Source organism: Apostichopus japonicus, chromosome 13 (genome assembly GCF_037975245.1).
Source record: "Apostichopus japonicus isolate 1M-3 chromosome 13, ASM3797524v1, whole genome shotgun sequence".
Lineage (NCBI taxonomy): Eukaryota > Metazoa > Echinodermata > Holothuroidea > Aspidochirotida > Stichopodidae > Apostichopus > Apostichopus japonicus.
Window position 1 is genome coordinate 3,149,672 of NC_092573.1, and position 16,805 is coordinate 3,166,476.

At 35.5% G+C, this 16,805-nt stretch overlaps 2 protein-coding genes across 10 annotated transcripts in view; one reads left to right on the forward strand and one right to left on the reverse strand.

Annotated features, from left to right (window-relative positions):
- Nucleotides 1–3,775, forward strand: part of LOC139978480 (uncharacterized) — a 137,538-nt gene extending 133,763 nt beyond the window's left edge. For all 4 annotated transcript variants that reach the window (XM_071988745.1, XM_071988747.1, XM_071988748.1 and 1 more), the window contains 2 exons: nt 165–298; nt 1,638–3,775. In XM_071988745.1, coding sequence (XP_071844846.1) covers nt 165–298; nt 1,638–1,717 — 214 coding nt within the window. In that variant the 3' untranslated portion in view covers nt 1,718–3,775. The remainder of the gene's footprint in view (nt 1–164; nt 299–1,637) is intronic.
- The window catches only part of LOC139978483 (uncharacterized), a 70,346-nt gene continuing 56,013 nt past the window's right edge, over nt 2,473–16,805 (reverse strand). For all 6 annotated transcript variants that reach the window (XM_071988751.1, XM_071988752.1, XM_071988756.1 and 3 more), the window contains exon 5: nt 2,473–13,969. In XM_071988751.1, the coding sequence (XP_071844852.1) occupies nt 13,721–13,969 (249 nt within the window). In that variant the 3' untranslated portion in view covers nt 2,473–13,720. The remainder of the gene's footprint in view (nt 13,970–16,805) is intronic.

The following is a 16,805-nucleotide window of genomic DNA, read 5'->3' on the forward strand; positions in this document are numbered from 1 at the left end:
AGAGTATCAAAATCTTTGTGTGTGAGCTGTCAGAAACTTTGATAAAGTTTGATAATTTAGCAGATTTCAGGATTACATAAATTGTATATGTTTATGATCTGAACGATGAAACAGAATCTTTAGCCCTTCCGTAATCTCTTGGCTCTGTTCTCTCCTTTTATCAGCAAAACCAAAAAGCCGGAACCACCACTCACCCCAGCAGCTGAAAGGAAGTTAGCAGAAGAGAGACGATTGCAGCAGAAAGAGAATCTGAACAATATAATGATTGCTTTACTGGACAAAGCTCCTACTAAACAACGTACGTGGAACAATGGTGTGATTGGATTTAACACTAGATACTGGTGTGATTGGATTTAACACTACATAATGGTGTGATCGGATATAACACTAGATTATGGTGTGATTGGATTTAACACTAGATAATGGTGTGATTGGATTTAACACTAGATAATGGTGTGATTGGATTTAACACTAGATTAATGTTGTGATCGGATTTAACACTAGATAATGGTGTGATCAGATTTAACACTAGTTAATGGTTTGATTGGATTTAACACTAGATAATGGTGTGATTGGATTTAACCCTAGATATGGTGTAAATGGATTTAACACTAGATAATGGTGTGATTGGATTTAACCCTAGATAATGGTGTGATTGGATTTAACACTATATAATGGTGTGATCAGATATATGTCACACATGGGACATGATTCAACCAAGTATGTCATATAGGACTGATACATGTTCTACACATTTGTATGGTATATATATACATAGTGCATAACAACCATAACTGATGTGCAGGCTGTGTCGTTTGTTGCAGACGACATTAATAAAGTTTTGCCTGGGCCAACATGCTGGTAGGTTTGGTGTTTTGTCAGACATGGGTTTTTCCCAGGAGTGAATAACGGGAAATTACCTAAACATTTACAGCTGTTTTTCAATCTTTGCTAAAAGCATTTTGCCATTATTGATATCCTTGAACTGTGTTTATTCATTGCAGTCTCATGTGCCTTTATGATAAACTATATAAATGATATTACATATAAAAAAGAATGATAGTAATTTCCTACCCACACGTGTGTTTGGATTCAGTGTTTCTGGGTACTTTAGATTGAAATAAAACATAAAATGGAATATAATTAACGGTAGGAGCAGATGTTATTGAAGTAGTTTCGTAACCAATCAAACATTGGGATTGTCACGTAAAATCCTTTACATGACTATCTTTCCATTAATTCCCATTGTACAACTAGTATGGACCTCATACATGTAGTTCTTGTGGAGGTCAAAGGTTAGAATCTTATTTGTGGTACTCCTATCTCTGCAATGTGGAGGTGAGTTTATACAAATCTCTGTCGTGCTGGTTCTGACTCGATTTCAGTTTCGATATCACTCAGATAAAAGAAAGGCACATCCCAATCACAAAGCATCTGGCCTTTCTAGTGATTTATGCAAATAAGTATGTAACTGGGGTCTTTGTTATCAATCCCATAAATGTTATTGTTTCTATGTTTAGTAAACTGCTCCATGCAGACCCCCCCCCCACCCCATGTGCTTCACTAGAAGTTATTTTACTTAGATATAGCAAGACCTTTTAAAAAGTCATTCAAGATGTATCATTTGTCTTCTGCAGGTTTAGATCTGAGTTTCTTGCTGGAAGATCGTAAAAGGAGAGGGAAGAGACCACCGATAGCTTTAGATGGGTTTTACTAGCGAGAGACAGATAGAGAGAGAGAGAGAGCGGAGAGGAGGAGGAAAATAAAATCCAGTCTGGATCTCAGCGGACTAACAAAGTATGAAGATGTAGTAGGATTGTCTGTCGATTAGTAAAGAAGAAGATGGAGAATGACTCGAGAGGTTTTTTCGAGTCGAAGGAGATGAATATTCCCACCGTTGGTTTGAAGTTAGCAGCCGTCGTACATAATGGCGCATTTAGAATGAGAGCTAAGGAATAAGAGCTATTTGTTTCACTATTTGAGGATAAAAGGAGATTATGCAATGTTTTTCCTGAAAAGGGTACTTTTTAACACTGAGGTCACTTCTAGACAGAAATAATGACAGGTATCTTAGAACGTGCTTTATTTGTATTCATATCGGATACATCATGGTGAGGACTTGTCGCATGAGCAGTTAACCTCCCGTGGTGGGAATTCCACTTTTTGATATTATTGTTCCCTTTTTGGGGATGTATGAATATTAATCTAAATCATGGCAAAATTTGGCCAAAACATTTTTTTTGGTACTTACATAGATAGTATTGTTCAATATGGGTATCTATTTTAGTCATATATGTGTACTTAAAGGGCGATATTACTGGGATACATAACCAGCAGGAGAGAGCTGTATCTGTTGATATAGTCATGTACTACACTATAGAAATGGACAAAAGATAAGAACAAAACTTATTAACAAAGATCTTATTCCTATCTGGGACATTGCCAAAAAAATTAACAGAATTGTGTGATCTCTTTTTGATCCGTATTTTTTTTTTTTTTTGGCTTTTATAAATATAAGAGAATGGGTTTATTGTCAGATTATAAAGGAAATTTTAGCATTTAAAATGCAATTTTAATGGATTCCTTATGATAAATACCATCCTCTCTAATAATGACGGTTGTAATGTTTTCATATCAGTAACTTTTTGCTTGTTTTTTTTTTAAACTTTTAATACTTTGGTGCAATTTCTTGTTTGTTTGTTTTGTTAATTAAATTAGTAGCATTTCTCTGACATGCTCAGCTTGACTTAACAGTAAGTAAAATGTCCATCTTATCCGTATTTGTGGCTATCCCAAAAATTTATTTCCTAAGCTATTTCAGTTTGATATTTTGTAAAAAACTCCCAAAGTTTGACAGAATGAGTTTTTAAAAATGATTTGACGAATGAATGGTCATTATTTGTATGAGTTCCAGTACCTTGGTTATTATTTTATCTTGAGTTTGGGTGGGTCAGGATTTTCAAGTTAACAGAAGCATATGACAATTTATTAAGTTATTAAAATAGTGGTATGTAGGTTATGTTAATACAAAGTGTTATTCCTTTAGGACATGGTGTTTCACAATGTGGGCAGACACACAAGTAATTCTGATTTCACCAGTGAGATATGTATTTCAGTTATGACTTTCTTTACTCTGTGTGCTGATGTGCATTTTGTATTCATATAATGAGTATCAGGACAAAAAGGAACAAATTGGGGGAGGTGGGAGGGGGGTGGGGGGTCGGACCGCTTGTAATTATTTTGTCAGTCCCTCAAACCACTTTGAGGAATTTCACAGACACTGTTGGACTTACTTTATAGAGCCTTTAATCCAATAACAAAAGGGAGGTCTTCATTTTCAATTGTGGCAAAATTATGATAATTTGGAAAGGGAAATTTTTGGTGAAATTCAAGTAATTGTTTATATTTGTTTGGTTCCTGCTTTGCTTTCTCCCATGTACAAAGTTTTGTCTTCTGTAAGGTTTTGTAATATTTTTGAGATGTGCTGACGATATGAGATGACTACCATTTGTACTTCTTTTTTTTTTCTTATGTTATTCTTGAGAGGATTGTATTCAGATTTTTGTGGAATTTTAAAACAGTTTCAACTGCACTTCTTCCAAAGGAAAAAAATTTAATCTTGGTTTTTAATTCTCTAAGTATGTCCATATTTAGAAAATCAAATACATTTTATGAATATCAACCTGAAATCTATGATAGGAAGAAGCTTTAATGTACATATTAATAAAATTGCCAGATAACAAGAACGAGTGATCATTGTTCTTTCTGTATGAAATCATTGTTCTCTCATGTTTTCTTAGTTTGTATTCACCTCATAAAAGTTTTTTAAGTTCAATATTTCTTTAAGCATCATGGTGATACATGTCTTCAAATCCTACATGCCATTTTCCAAGATATTTATAGTTCATACTTGAAGTAAACAAGTGTGATGTCATAGATGCATTTTGATAGGAAAATGTTTCAATTTTCATATTAATTCTTTTCCTTAAAATAATTGCAACTGCTCAGATCGTGAAAACACCACATTCTTTGTTGTTGTGTAAGTTTCACGGCCCCCTTAACGATTTAAGTGTAACCATGACGAATGCTTGGTTTCATAATAACGACAGAATAGAAGTATCGGATAAACATAAGTTTGTTTTGTCAATATGGATCTATGAAATTATGCAACACCTTCCTTGAAGTTTACTTTTGGATACAAAATGCGACAACTTTTCAACTATCGTATCTTTGAGAAGAAGAAATGCCACTGGTAAGGGTAAAAAAAACTCGTTCCGGCGAGCTTTGATGCTAAAACAAATTTGTCCTTAACATTGGAACCTGCCCAGAACATGCAACTGCCCTGAACCTCCCCTTCCCAAAAGAAGAAAAATGTAAGACAATCTCAAACAATTGAAAAAGGAAGAGTAACTGCTTGTTTCAAGCATTTGTATAAGCTTTAAGCTTTTATAATTATTTGCTCTGAGTTCTTGGAACTACAAAATGGTCAACATACAGAATAAAATTTTGATAATATGCAACACAAACTAAATTGTCATAGTGTAAAACAGCTGAAATTCAACAGGACAGTTCTGACATCTCTGCTAACAAGAGTATGGAAGTAAACATGAATTATTTTCCCCAACACTGTACATAATAAGAAAACCAATACCAACATGTCTGTCTAAACATGTTAAAATCTACCTTTACACTAGCACACAAATTCAAATGATGATTCCAATCCTAATATTAGGCACTGAAGTCAACCTCTTCTTATTTCCGTACTAATGACTTCGGCTTTTTTGAAGTCCGAAATGAAGCGCACATAAAGGCAAAATATCTGAAATGATGGAAAAAACTTCTGTTTACAATGAGAATCTCTGAAAAAGTAAAAAAAATTACTGTTATCCACATTTTTTGGCTCAATATTCACTTGTCATGCCATCTTGTTCCCCAACCCCCCCCCCATGCCCCCCTTCCAACCCAAAGAAACAGTAACCAGATGATCTTATCAACTTGATCTCTTTGAGAAAGTCTTAAAACGATGATCAAAACATTTTCAATTGCCTTAACCATCCTGGTTCAATAACTTGTTGATTAATACAGACAGATGATTGAACGTTTGTTAAAAGGAGCACTTTGTAGGTTGTGTGAAATGTTGAAGGTGGTCAAGGGTAAGGGAAACTACAAGACTGGGGGGGGAGGGGAGAATATCCTTTAATTTTTTGAAGAGAATTGATTTTTGTTGATGACTACAAACATACACTCGTACTTCTTAGACAGTTTCGCAATGGTATCTTCAGGTGAGGGTAAGAGCGATGGGTCAGGATTTGATTTATTTGAAGTAACAAGACAAAGGAGGCAAGAGCTTGTACGATTCTTGAATGTTTACTTGAGATCATTACCACCTGCTTGAATCAACTCCCTAGTGACCCTGATACCTGCAAAAATGGTGTAAAGTTATGCACCAGGTAATGGATATGAATTCAGTGAAAGGAATAAGCAGAAATCAAACTCTTTTATGGGATTAGATATCCTTACTCAATTTAACAACTTGCAAAGTGTTCCATTTATTTTATGAAATGACACTTCCTAACAGTCTCTCCTTGTATTATTATTGCGTCTACTGGTTACTACCACAATATCCGTGATGCTACTACCATACACTAACGGTCCTCGTATTATTAAGTCTACTGGTTACTACCACCATTCCAGTGATGACACTTCCTAACAGTCTCCTTGTATTATCATTGCGTCTACTGGTTACTACCACAATATCCGTGATGCTACTACCATACACTAACAGTCCTCGTATTATTAAGTCTACTGGTTACTACCACCATTCCAGTGATGACACTTCCTAACAGTCTCTCCTTGTATTATTATTAAGTCTACTGGTTACGACCACCGTACCGGTGATGACACTACCATACACTAACAGGCTCTCCTTGTATTATTATTATTGAGTCTACTGTTACTACCATCATACCGGTGATGACACTACCAGACAACTAACAGGCTCTCCTTGTATCATTATCGAGTCTACTGGTTACTACCACAATATCCGTGATGCTACTACCATACACTAAGTCCTCGTACTATTAAGTCTACTGGTTACTACCACCATTCCAGTGATGACACTTCCTAACAGTTTCTCCTTGTATTATTATTAAGTCTACTGGTTACGACCACCATACCGGTGATGACACTACCATACACTAACAGGCTCTCCTTGTATTATTATTGAGTCTACTGTTACTACCATCACACCGGTGATGACACTACCAGACAACTAACAGGCTCTCCTTGTACTATTATCGAGTCTACTGGTTACTACCACAATATCCGTGATGCTACTACCATACACTAAGTCCTCGTATTATTAAGTCTACTGGTTACTACCACCATTCCAGTGATGACACTTCCTAACAGTCTCTCCTTGTATTATTATTAAGTCTACTGGTTACGACCACCATACCGGTGATGACACTACCATACACTAACAGGCTCTCCTTGTATTATTATTGAGTCTACTGTTACTACCATCACACCGGTGATGACACTACCAGACAACTAACAGGCTCTCCTTGTATTATTATCGAGTCTACTGGTTACTACCACAATATCCGTGATGCTACTACCATACACTAAGTCCTCGTATTATTAAGTCTACTGGTTACTACCACCATTCCAGTGATGACACTTCCAGACAGTCTCTCCTTGTATTATTATTAAGTCTACTGGTTACTACCACCATACCGGTGATGACACTACCAGACAACTAACAGGCTCTCCTTGTATTATTATTGAGTCTACTGTTACTACCATCATACCGGTGATGACACTACCAGACAACTAACAGGCTCTCCTTGTATTATTATCGAGTCTACTGGTTACTACCACAATATCCGTGATGCTACTACCATACACTAACAGTCCTACTGGTTACTACCACCATTCCAGTGATGACACTTTCTAACAGTCTCTCCTTGTATTATTATTAAGTCTACTGGTTATGACCATCGTACCGAAGTTTGGTTTTGTTTTCCGTCGACAGTCTGAAAGACAGTTCTCCGTCTCGTCATCGGTCCAGAAGTGTCCTCTCTTGATCCAAGTTGTTGGTATTTAAGTTTGGAAGTCAATGAATATTTCTAACAAAACAAATAACTTGAAATAATCATTTAGCAGATGCTTTTAGGTCAACCACATAGTGATAGAAGAAACGAGAAATCTCCCACAAGTTAGAGGAGGATTAAGGAAAACATTAAAACTCTTTCAAAATAAACCCCTTGCTTCTCTTTGTGGACATTTCCATATGCTAAACACTTTCTCTATCGGACATAGTTAAAATTCCCAAACACTGGAAAAAGGTATCTTTTCCTACTCCTTAAAGCTGTATGTTGTCATGAGTTGTATCTTGAAATACCTTTCATCTAACAGAGATCATAGTCGGCATACAGCCAGTGGACTGCTGCTACTACTACTATTTACTTACTTTACAAATAGCAAATTTTAGGAAAGGACAACTTAATCAAATTTGATGTAAGATCGATCGTGTCAGCACAAATCTTTGCAGTCAGTATGCATAATTTTTCTAATTTTTATTTTTTTATTTGTGAAAATTTGGTGACCAAGCATTAAAAGTCCATTTCCTGGGAACCTTATTTCTCCTTGAAAAGTCAAGTGTTATTCCAAGAAAATGTGGCAAGTTCAATGCAGATAAGACCAGGCTTTAAATATCTTCCACAAAGTCATAGAGTTAATACTCAGTATGTGAACTAAAGCATTACAAGATAGCCATTTTGGTTGGATTTCATCTTTTTAAAATGATTTGTGGTTGTAAATTACAGCAATGTATAAAATAACAGAGTTAAATGCAAACAACTAACATGATTAATTCTTAATATTAGCTGTTTGGAATTTATTAAACCATCCTTCATTCTCTCTTTGACTAGCAACAATTTCATACTTCAAAAAAAACAAAAAAACATTGCGAGAAGTATCCAAGAAATAATCTTCATCAATAAGAGCTGGCGAGATAGAAAATCTGTCACAAAAAACCAACATAAACCTAAATTGCAACAGAATAAATTACGCCTTAAGTTTAAAAAAAAAAAAACAATCTCTGATTTAGCTGAAGGACAGATGGTTAGCATTTTGCCTTTAAACAGTGATATATCACAAGGTACATAACCACACAATGTATGCTGTCTCCTAGAATCATATGCAAACCCAACCAAACAAGGCTTGAGTAAGAAGAACTGAATCACTTTTCTGGATCTTCAAAATGACTGTAATTTTGTTAAGTACATTCGTTACCCTTTACTTGCCTTGCTGATTAGCACATCCCTCTAGAAGAAGGCTCAAGTTCTACTCAAACATTACTGTATCTATAGTACTCAATTGTCAACATTTATTCAACGGTTTGTCTCGGAAGAAGATTCCAGGTAGATCTAACAACGTGCGTCAGGACCTCTTTACTTTGATACCACTTCTCAAAGAGCTCAATAAAAATACACTTTCAGATAAATATTAGCAACACTGCCTTCTCAAGCTTGTCAGAGGGTGCTTTGCACTGCAACATTACTCAATTATTAAACCTCAATTATTAAATCTTTGTAATAACATACAAAGAGTGAAGGAATTTAATGCAATTAAGGGAACTTCCAAAAATCTAATTGGATATAATAAAACCAGATTGCAAACTTTCGAAAAACTAGAGGAACCCTGTTTTATAAAACTAATCACACAAATATACAAATACAAGTAACTGCAGATAATGGATTGCATAACTCTCTGGAACAGTAGGATGGGTATAGTAAGAAGGGAAAAAATTCTCAAAACAAATGTCATATCTATCAAAGAATTAAAGAAACATATAAATCAAATGAAAAACAGCTTTTCTTGGTCACAAAAATAAAAAGTTCCATCGGAGAAATTTTGTTTCCTTCTGCTTCAAACTTGAATCTGCCAATTTTTTAGAGAAAGAATTTTTCGAGAAAAAGTTGATACAGGAATTAGTTAAGGAAAGTTTATATAGCTTTATGTGGTCCTTTAAATCTTTACAACATTACAGAAAGTTTAGGCAAAAAAACATGAGTCTCTAAAGGAAATCTGAAGCTAACATGAAATATACTATTGTAAGGCAACTATACACACACTTTGTGAATTCAAGATTACATAACTAATCTTCTCCCATTGTAACATTTCACCTCCTTTTCTCCATTACCCCCCCACCTCATCCCCCACACCCTTCCTCTTTTTCCCACCCCTCCCCAGACATTTTCCCAAGTTAATGTTACTTCCAGATTAAATGACTTTCTGCTATACATATACAAACAACTGTATGAATGTGATTCAATTTTACAGGTGGTCATCCACCATATGGGTGGGTAAGGGGATGGGGGGGGAGGGTGTTGGTGGGGGATACTGCACATCTTTGTCAAAGTTTAAGATCTATGAATTAAGTCTATGAATTTAAGATCTACATACATGAAAGACCCTCCAGTTGAAGCAGGAATAGCAAATCTACCATCCATTATGTCAAAGACAAAAAAAGTTGATGATATGAATAATCTTCAGTAAAACAGTTGCAGCTTCAGATCTCAAACTTAAAGGCACTGGTTATGTACTCATTGGATATTAAACACAAGCACATATACGATATCAGAGAGTCCATACATTATGAATCTTCCTGCAGCAAAACCTCTATACTACTATACTAAACACACGTTACTTTAAAAATCAATTACGTCTCTTCCATATGTTAAGAATGATTGCTAAACTCTAATGAGTGAAATATGAAACACACGTGACTACCCCCTTTCCCCTAGTGCCCCCCACCCCCCCCCATAGTGGAGAGTGTATGCTGTCTCCGAGTGATCAGTACTTCATCCCTGCAGCTGCACATAACTGAAATCAACTACTGTAAATGGGGCTGCGTGGGAAGTCACAAATCCAATTCGAGAAAGAACATGGTTATCTACAATGTTGTGAATCTTTTGTTTCCTTCTTTCTAATCTGAACTGTACCGTTGCAGACTATTGCACACTTTACAACAACAAAAATAATAAAATAAAATAAAATAAAAAGGCAACAAAACAATTGTTGTACTGAAGGGACGAATCACACTCACCTCTATAACAACCAAAACAATACACAAAAAGAACCCAGTTCAAACGATACCTCAATCATATTATACGATTGACCTCTAACTGACCCTGCATATAGTCTGAGATTTTGCACCTGTAGCTATTTATATAGCAACACTGGTAGCAAGTGTTATTGAAATGTCGCCTAGGTGCACATTTCTTACTAGAGTATTATCAATATTACAACCATTGAGTTAACATACTTTACACTTATTTTAACTAATATATGTATGCTAGCGGACTAAAAACCGATACCACATCTAGGGACAATGTCTTCTAGGATAAAGAACAATGTCTTATAAGTATTCCAACATTCTGATACAATTTCAAGCTCACCTACAAGAAGCAGTTATTATTATCATCAGCCTATAAACCTTCCAAGCTAAAAACTTTGTAACCTTGGGATGTTGATGGCAGAACTAGGAATACTGATGGAGTAACCAGGCTTACTGGTGAAATAACCAGGGTTACTGTTGTCATAACCATGGTTATTCATGGAGCAACCATGACTACTGATAGCATAACCATGGCTACTGTATGGGTAAATAAAGGGCACTTAAGCTTATTAATGATTAGTATAGCTCATGGCACTGATGGTATAACCAGGGTTACTGATATCCAGGAAATAGCATAGTGTAACCATGACTACTGATAGTATAACCATGGCTACTGAAGGGGTGAATATAGAGCACTTAAGCTTATTAATGATTAGTATAGCTCATGGCACTGATGGTATAACCAGGGTTACTGACATCCAGGAAATAACATAGTGTAACCATGACTACTGATAGTATAACCATGGCTACTGAAGGGGTGAATATAGAGCACTTAAGCTTATTAATGATTAGTATAGCTCATGGCACTGGTATAACCAGGGTTACTGATATCCAGGGAATTACATCATGTAACCATGACTACTCATGGAATAGCCAGGGATATGTTATTCCCTGATGTTGTGCTTTGCCATGGCAACCCATTAAAGAGCATGCCATCCTCCTTCTCATATTTAAATCTCTTTCATTGAGTATTTTTAAGTCTGAAGCCTTTGATAAAGTTTTAATCCTTTGACAACCATTAATCAACTCTGCCTGTATGGATATATTTCCAGCCTGTAGCAGCTTCTTTGGCATAGCATCATTGGAATATAAAAGCCCTGGTGCTAAAATTATTCAGTTTGTCAAAAGCTTGTTGCTAAACTACGGTAGTAATGTACTTTAATATATATACATAAAAAGCTGATTAAAAGGGAAAAAAAGACAAAAGAATCATGAATGTTTTACATTTAAAAGCAAAGAATATAATAAACTAATTAATATCTTTGGTTAATGGCAGGCCCTTCTTGTCAAAGTTACATCAAAGATTAAGTAAACTGACTATATAGAGCTATAGTTACCTAAACAGTATTAATGATAATAATAATAATAATAATTATTGACAAGATGGGCAGTTTCTGATCCACAAATTAAGGGTTTCAAACAACTTTGATCGCCAAATTACAATAATTTTAACCACCAAACCCTACCTAGGTATTATTCAAAATAAGATTATACTAGAACACTCTCAAAGATGTTTACCCCCTAATTAACTTTCCTTTAGAGAGGAACTTTATTATTTTATTTTATGACCTATTCTAGAGACTTTTGCATATAAGTGTTAATCCCATGCAAGAAAACAGAAGAAAGATATTATTTGTTTCAAATTTCTAGTTCTTTCTTTTCTGAAGCAAAACTTGGCTATTCAAATTAATAAACTTCAATTTTTTTTTATTGAATATCAGAATTTGATAACCAAAATTAAAAAAATTACAAAAAATTATAAACAGCTAGCTGGATGTGTTGCCAAAGTAATAGAAACCACTTTTTTGCATTTAGTTGCAAATTTTATAGAACACCTTTTCCGAAAATTGAGAGTTTTTTCTTTCAAAATAAGAATCCGGCTGAATCAATTGGAGACAGCTGTGTAGATTTTTAAACCACATGAATGAGTCAGTTCGTAAGAAAATGCAGATAATTTTGAAAGTTGGTTTATGCGGCACTTTTTCCAATAATATTATAAACCAGACAGAAATATTGAAAATTTTTTAGTTTCTTATTTTGTTTGAAATCAAACATATCTTGTGGTAATGATCCCATACAGCTGGCAAATCACTAAACATCTACTTGAAGGTCCCTCCAAGTAGTTTAAATACATGAAACTGACCTATATCTTTGTGGCATTAATACTTGATAAAACAGGTTTTTCTAATATCTCAAGAAAACTCTGTTTATTCTTAAACCAACTTGGAACACTTTCCCTCAGCTATACTGAAAAATTTCTGAACAAGTCAGTCCAAAATTTAACCACAAAACTTTGTACTGTCATCAAGTTATTATATGGAAATTCAATCTGTGTACAAGTTTTGGAGAAAAAGGGATTTTTCAAAGTCAAAACAATGCCACAGTGGAAAGAATTTTGATCTAATATGAAATACTTGGTTTTTTTTAAGTGCAGCTTCATATTAGTTTGCAATTTCACCACATCTTTGTGAAGAGCGAAGCTTACATGAAAGTTCTCTCCCCACCTTTCTAGTGTAAAGACTCTATGACATTGCAAGTAGTAAACTTAGACTCCCTTCAAACATTTTCTCTTTTATACCAAAAGTCTGATTCTATTCTTTAAATACCAGACACTATAAGTTTTTGAGTAGTAATGATGACACTTGAAAAAGCAAATTGATAAAACATTTAAGCAGTTTTGACTTTAACTTCCCTTTTTGAAATGAATGAACTTGAATGAAAAAAACAAGCTCTCACACCTCTCAGGAACTCTTAGATGTCGAGCGGAGATAATAATTTGTTGCACTGATGTGATAACTCAGAGCTTTTTTCCACAATTTTGCTTTTTTGGGAACTTTTCCTTTGGTTCCCAGGCACGCGTGAGTCATGTATAGTGACTCATCTGTTTATTCATCTGGCCTTCCATAAAAATGCAACGATTGCATCCTAACATTCTCTTGCAGTTTCCCTTTTTTTCTTTTAAATTGACAAATATCCCAACCTACGAGCCTCACTTTTGAATTGTCCAGAAGAAGAAGAAGAAGAAGAAAAAAGGGCGTACAAAATCTTTGAAGACATTTCATAATGAAGTACAAAGCAGACATTACAGTATCTATGTGTAGACCAAAACGAAAAACCAAATACCTTGGTATAGAAAAACTATCTTACAAAACTTTGAAAAAAAAAAGATGAGGAAATGGACTGAATTCCATCAGCTGATTTCTCTCTAATTTTATACAATGTACATGCTCTGCTTGACAAATGTTTGAGATACAAAAACAGGCTGCAGACAGGCCATTTTGTAAAACATCCAACAAAACTGAAATGAAATATATATGCTATTGTTCGATGATGAAGTATCTATAACTATTCTTGGTTAACAGCTTAACATAATAAAGACGTCAACACCTTTTTTTTTTATAGTGCCAGAGATGTCTGCAAAGTGTCCTCTACTCGGTGGTTCTTAAACTAAAGCATCCTTAGTCGGCACTTCAACAAAGCAGACTCCTCCCACCCCTCCCCCCCCCCCCATCTCACCCGTCTTCCATTTAGTAATTACACAAAAGCAGCCCCTGGTGGCATTTTTGGCAGCCACACAAAGTTACCATTTATGTCCATTTTCTCTTCTGGTTTTGCAATACTATAGCTACTGTGACTGCTAACACTCTGACTGTTACTTCTGTGGCTGCTGCTAACACCGTGGCTGCTACCAATGCCTTTATCCGTATCTGCCACCACGATATGGACCAGCTGATTCTCACGCCGCCAAACGTTCCAGATACTGCAATGGTACCGGAGCGAAACCTGTAACATGAAAGAAAAATGAAGTGTCAGAAGATGAAGGAGCTTTAAGGTTTGATGGCGTCACACTTGTTTAAAGGTAGGAAGGTACTTTCATGTGCATAATGTACCTGCAAACTGGACTGAAATACAGACATATATATATACCCAACAACATGACCCAGCTGGAGAGAGTAAGATGGACTGGAGAGAGTATGGACTGGAGAGGATGAGATGGACTGGAGAAAGTAAGATGGACTGGAGAGAGTATTAAAGATGGACTGGAGAGAGTATTAAAGATAGAGTGGAGAGAGTAAGATGGAGTGGAGAGAGTAAGATGGACCGGAGAGAGTAAGATGGACCGGAGAGAGTAAGATGGACCGGAGAGAGTAAGATGGACCGGAGAGAGTAAGATGGACCGGAGAGAGTAAGATGGACCGGAGAGAGTAAGATGGATCGGAGAGAGTAAGATGGACCGGAGAGAGTAAGATGGACCGGAGAGAGTAAGATGGACCGGAGAGAGTAAGATGGACCGGAGAGAGTAAGATGGATCGGAGAGAGTAAGATGGACCGGAGAGAGTAAGATGGAAAGATATCCACTCTCATCTATAGTTGACACATCAAGCTGATTATGACAGCAATTGTGAAACCTGTTTGTAATAACATTACAAACATTTGGCCAAACTCATTAAAACAACTTCTTACTAATGTGCTTGATGCCTATTTTCAAGTTATTTACTGAGCACTACAAAATTGTTCAAAGTTCCTCTCTTTTCTTTCTACCAGGTATTAAGATTAAGGAGCATACAGTCAATATAGACTGACGTTATTCATATCCTTCTACTACAGCTACTATCTAGCCCTCAGCTCATATACACTGCCCCCTAGCATTCCGGGTTTCTTCTTCTCTGACACTATTCAACTGTACCCAGTTTAATGGATCTGATGATGATATCCAAACAGATCCATTTCATTTCTATGTACAGTACCATCCTGCTGTGGTTTGAATGTTTACCAACTAACACATAATACAGTTGTGTTACAAGCTCATTTAATTATCCTACTAGTCGTTAGTCTTTTGTTTTTCGTCGCAAGTAATAACAACCCCTGTGACGATATGGAAGAGTACTCCTGCATCATCAGTCGTGTCTGTTTCATATGCAGGGGAATTAACAGTTACTGAACGTTAGGTTAATAGGGTTACATTCCGGTCGACTTGATTCTCCATCGTCACGCAAGTATGATAACAAAAATCCCTGCATAGCAGCCGCATCACTGTTTGATGATAACCAAGTACTGTAAGACTATACAGCAATGCTGCTTAATACAAGTCATATTACGCAGCAGTAATGGCGACATTAAACTGACATCACATCATTAAACATCACATCACATCATTAAACACATCATTAAAAACATCACATCATTAAACTGACATCACATCATTTAACAGATCACATCATTAAACACATCACATATCACATCATTTAACACATCACATCATTAAACACATCATACATCACATCATTAAACACATCACATAATAAACACATCATTAAACACATCACATCATTAAACACATCACATCACATCATTAAACACATCACATCATTAAAAACATCACATCATTAAACACATCACATCACATCATTAAACACATCACATCATTAAACTGACATCGCATCACATCACATAACATCATTAAACTGACATCACAAACAAAACTTAAAGGCGACACAATCTGAACCTTCTTTTGTTTATATGAGAAACTCTGTTTGGGGAGTTAAAACCTGATTTAAATGTTGCAATAGGTATACGGGATGTCACTGTGTGAAAATGTGTGATATCATAGTGAAAACTTAGGATCTGAAATTGTTTACTTTCTTTTGATTTTGCTTTTATATTTTCAATGAAGAATGTTGTGTTAACACTTCAACCAACTCTCCATTATTAGATCATTTTAAAGAATTGCAATAGTTTAGATTCAACAATCCCAAAACCCCATAACATCAGCAGTCTGATGCCCTACCCACAATACCTGCATTTACAGCAAGAAATTTAACCGGAAGACTTGAAAAGGAGCAAATTGGCTTGGGATAAACACCTAAAATGTAATGTCTGATGTTTCATTTTAACTTGAGAAATTGGAAGCCTTCCAAACTCTCTACCCGGCAGCATTTAACACGTGGTGCTCATGTTGAACACCTGTGTGGAAGTTTGGCTTCCTAATCTTCTTTCTGCTTGACTATTATGAATGTCCTACTTGATTAAGTTTGCATACCAGTCAATTATCCATATTTGTTATATTTTTATTATTATCATTATGGAGATAAGTGAGCGATTAGACTTTATCACGCAATACCCAGTCATTAATGATGATACTCAACTCTTAAGAGGACACCCATCAACTATATAATGAGTCTTTTTCAGATGGAAACAATGACATATCTCCCATGGAAACATTGAATCTTGTTGTTCATTATTTGCCTTCAAATAGAGACCAGTGCCTTATGAAACCTTTGACAAACTATAAAACAAGAACCTTTACGTGTATCGAAAACCTTCACAACGTAAATGAATTAACAAACCACTGAAACAGTTTATATGGAAATTATTGAAACCTCGTTCTAATATGAAAACTTTTACCACTTCTCAGTACAATTAAATGTCCCCTACTCTCTTCCTTACTTTTCTTCTTCTCACTCTCTCTCTTTGTGTTTCTTTCTTGTCGTTTATAAATAATGAAAGGAAGCATTAATGCTTACAGGTATTATGCAAATGCTTTCGATTTCTTTGCAAGTAAATATCTGCAAATTTTGTGAACTAACTCAAATTGTTTTCTTGTTTTTTCCTTTTCTTT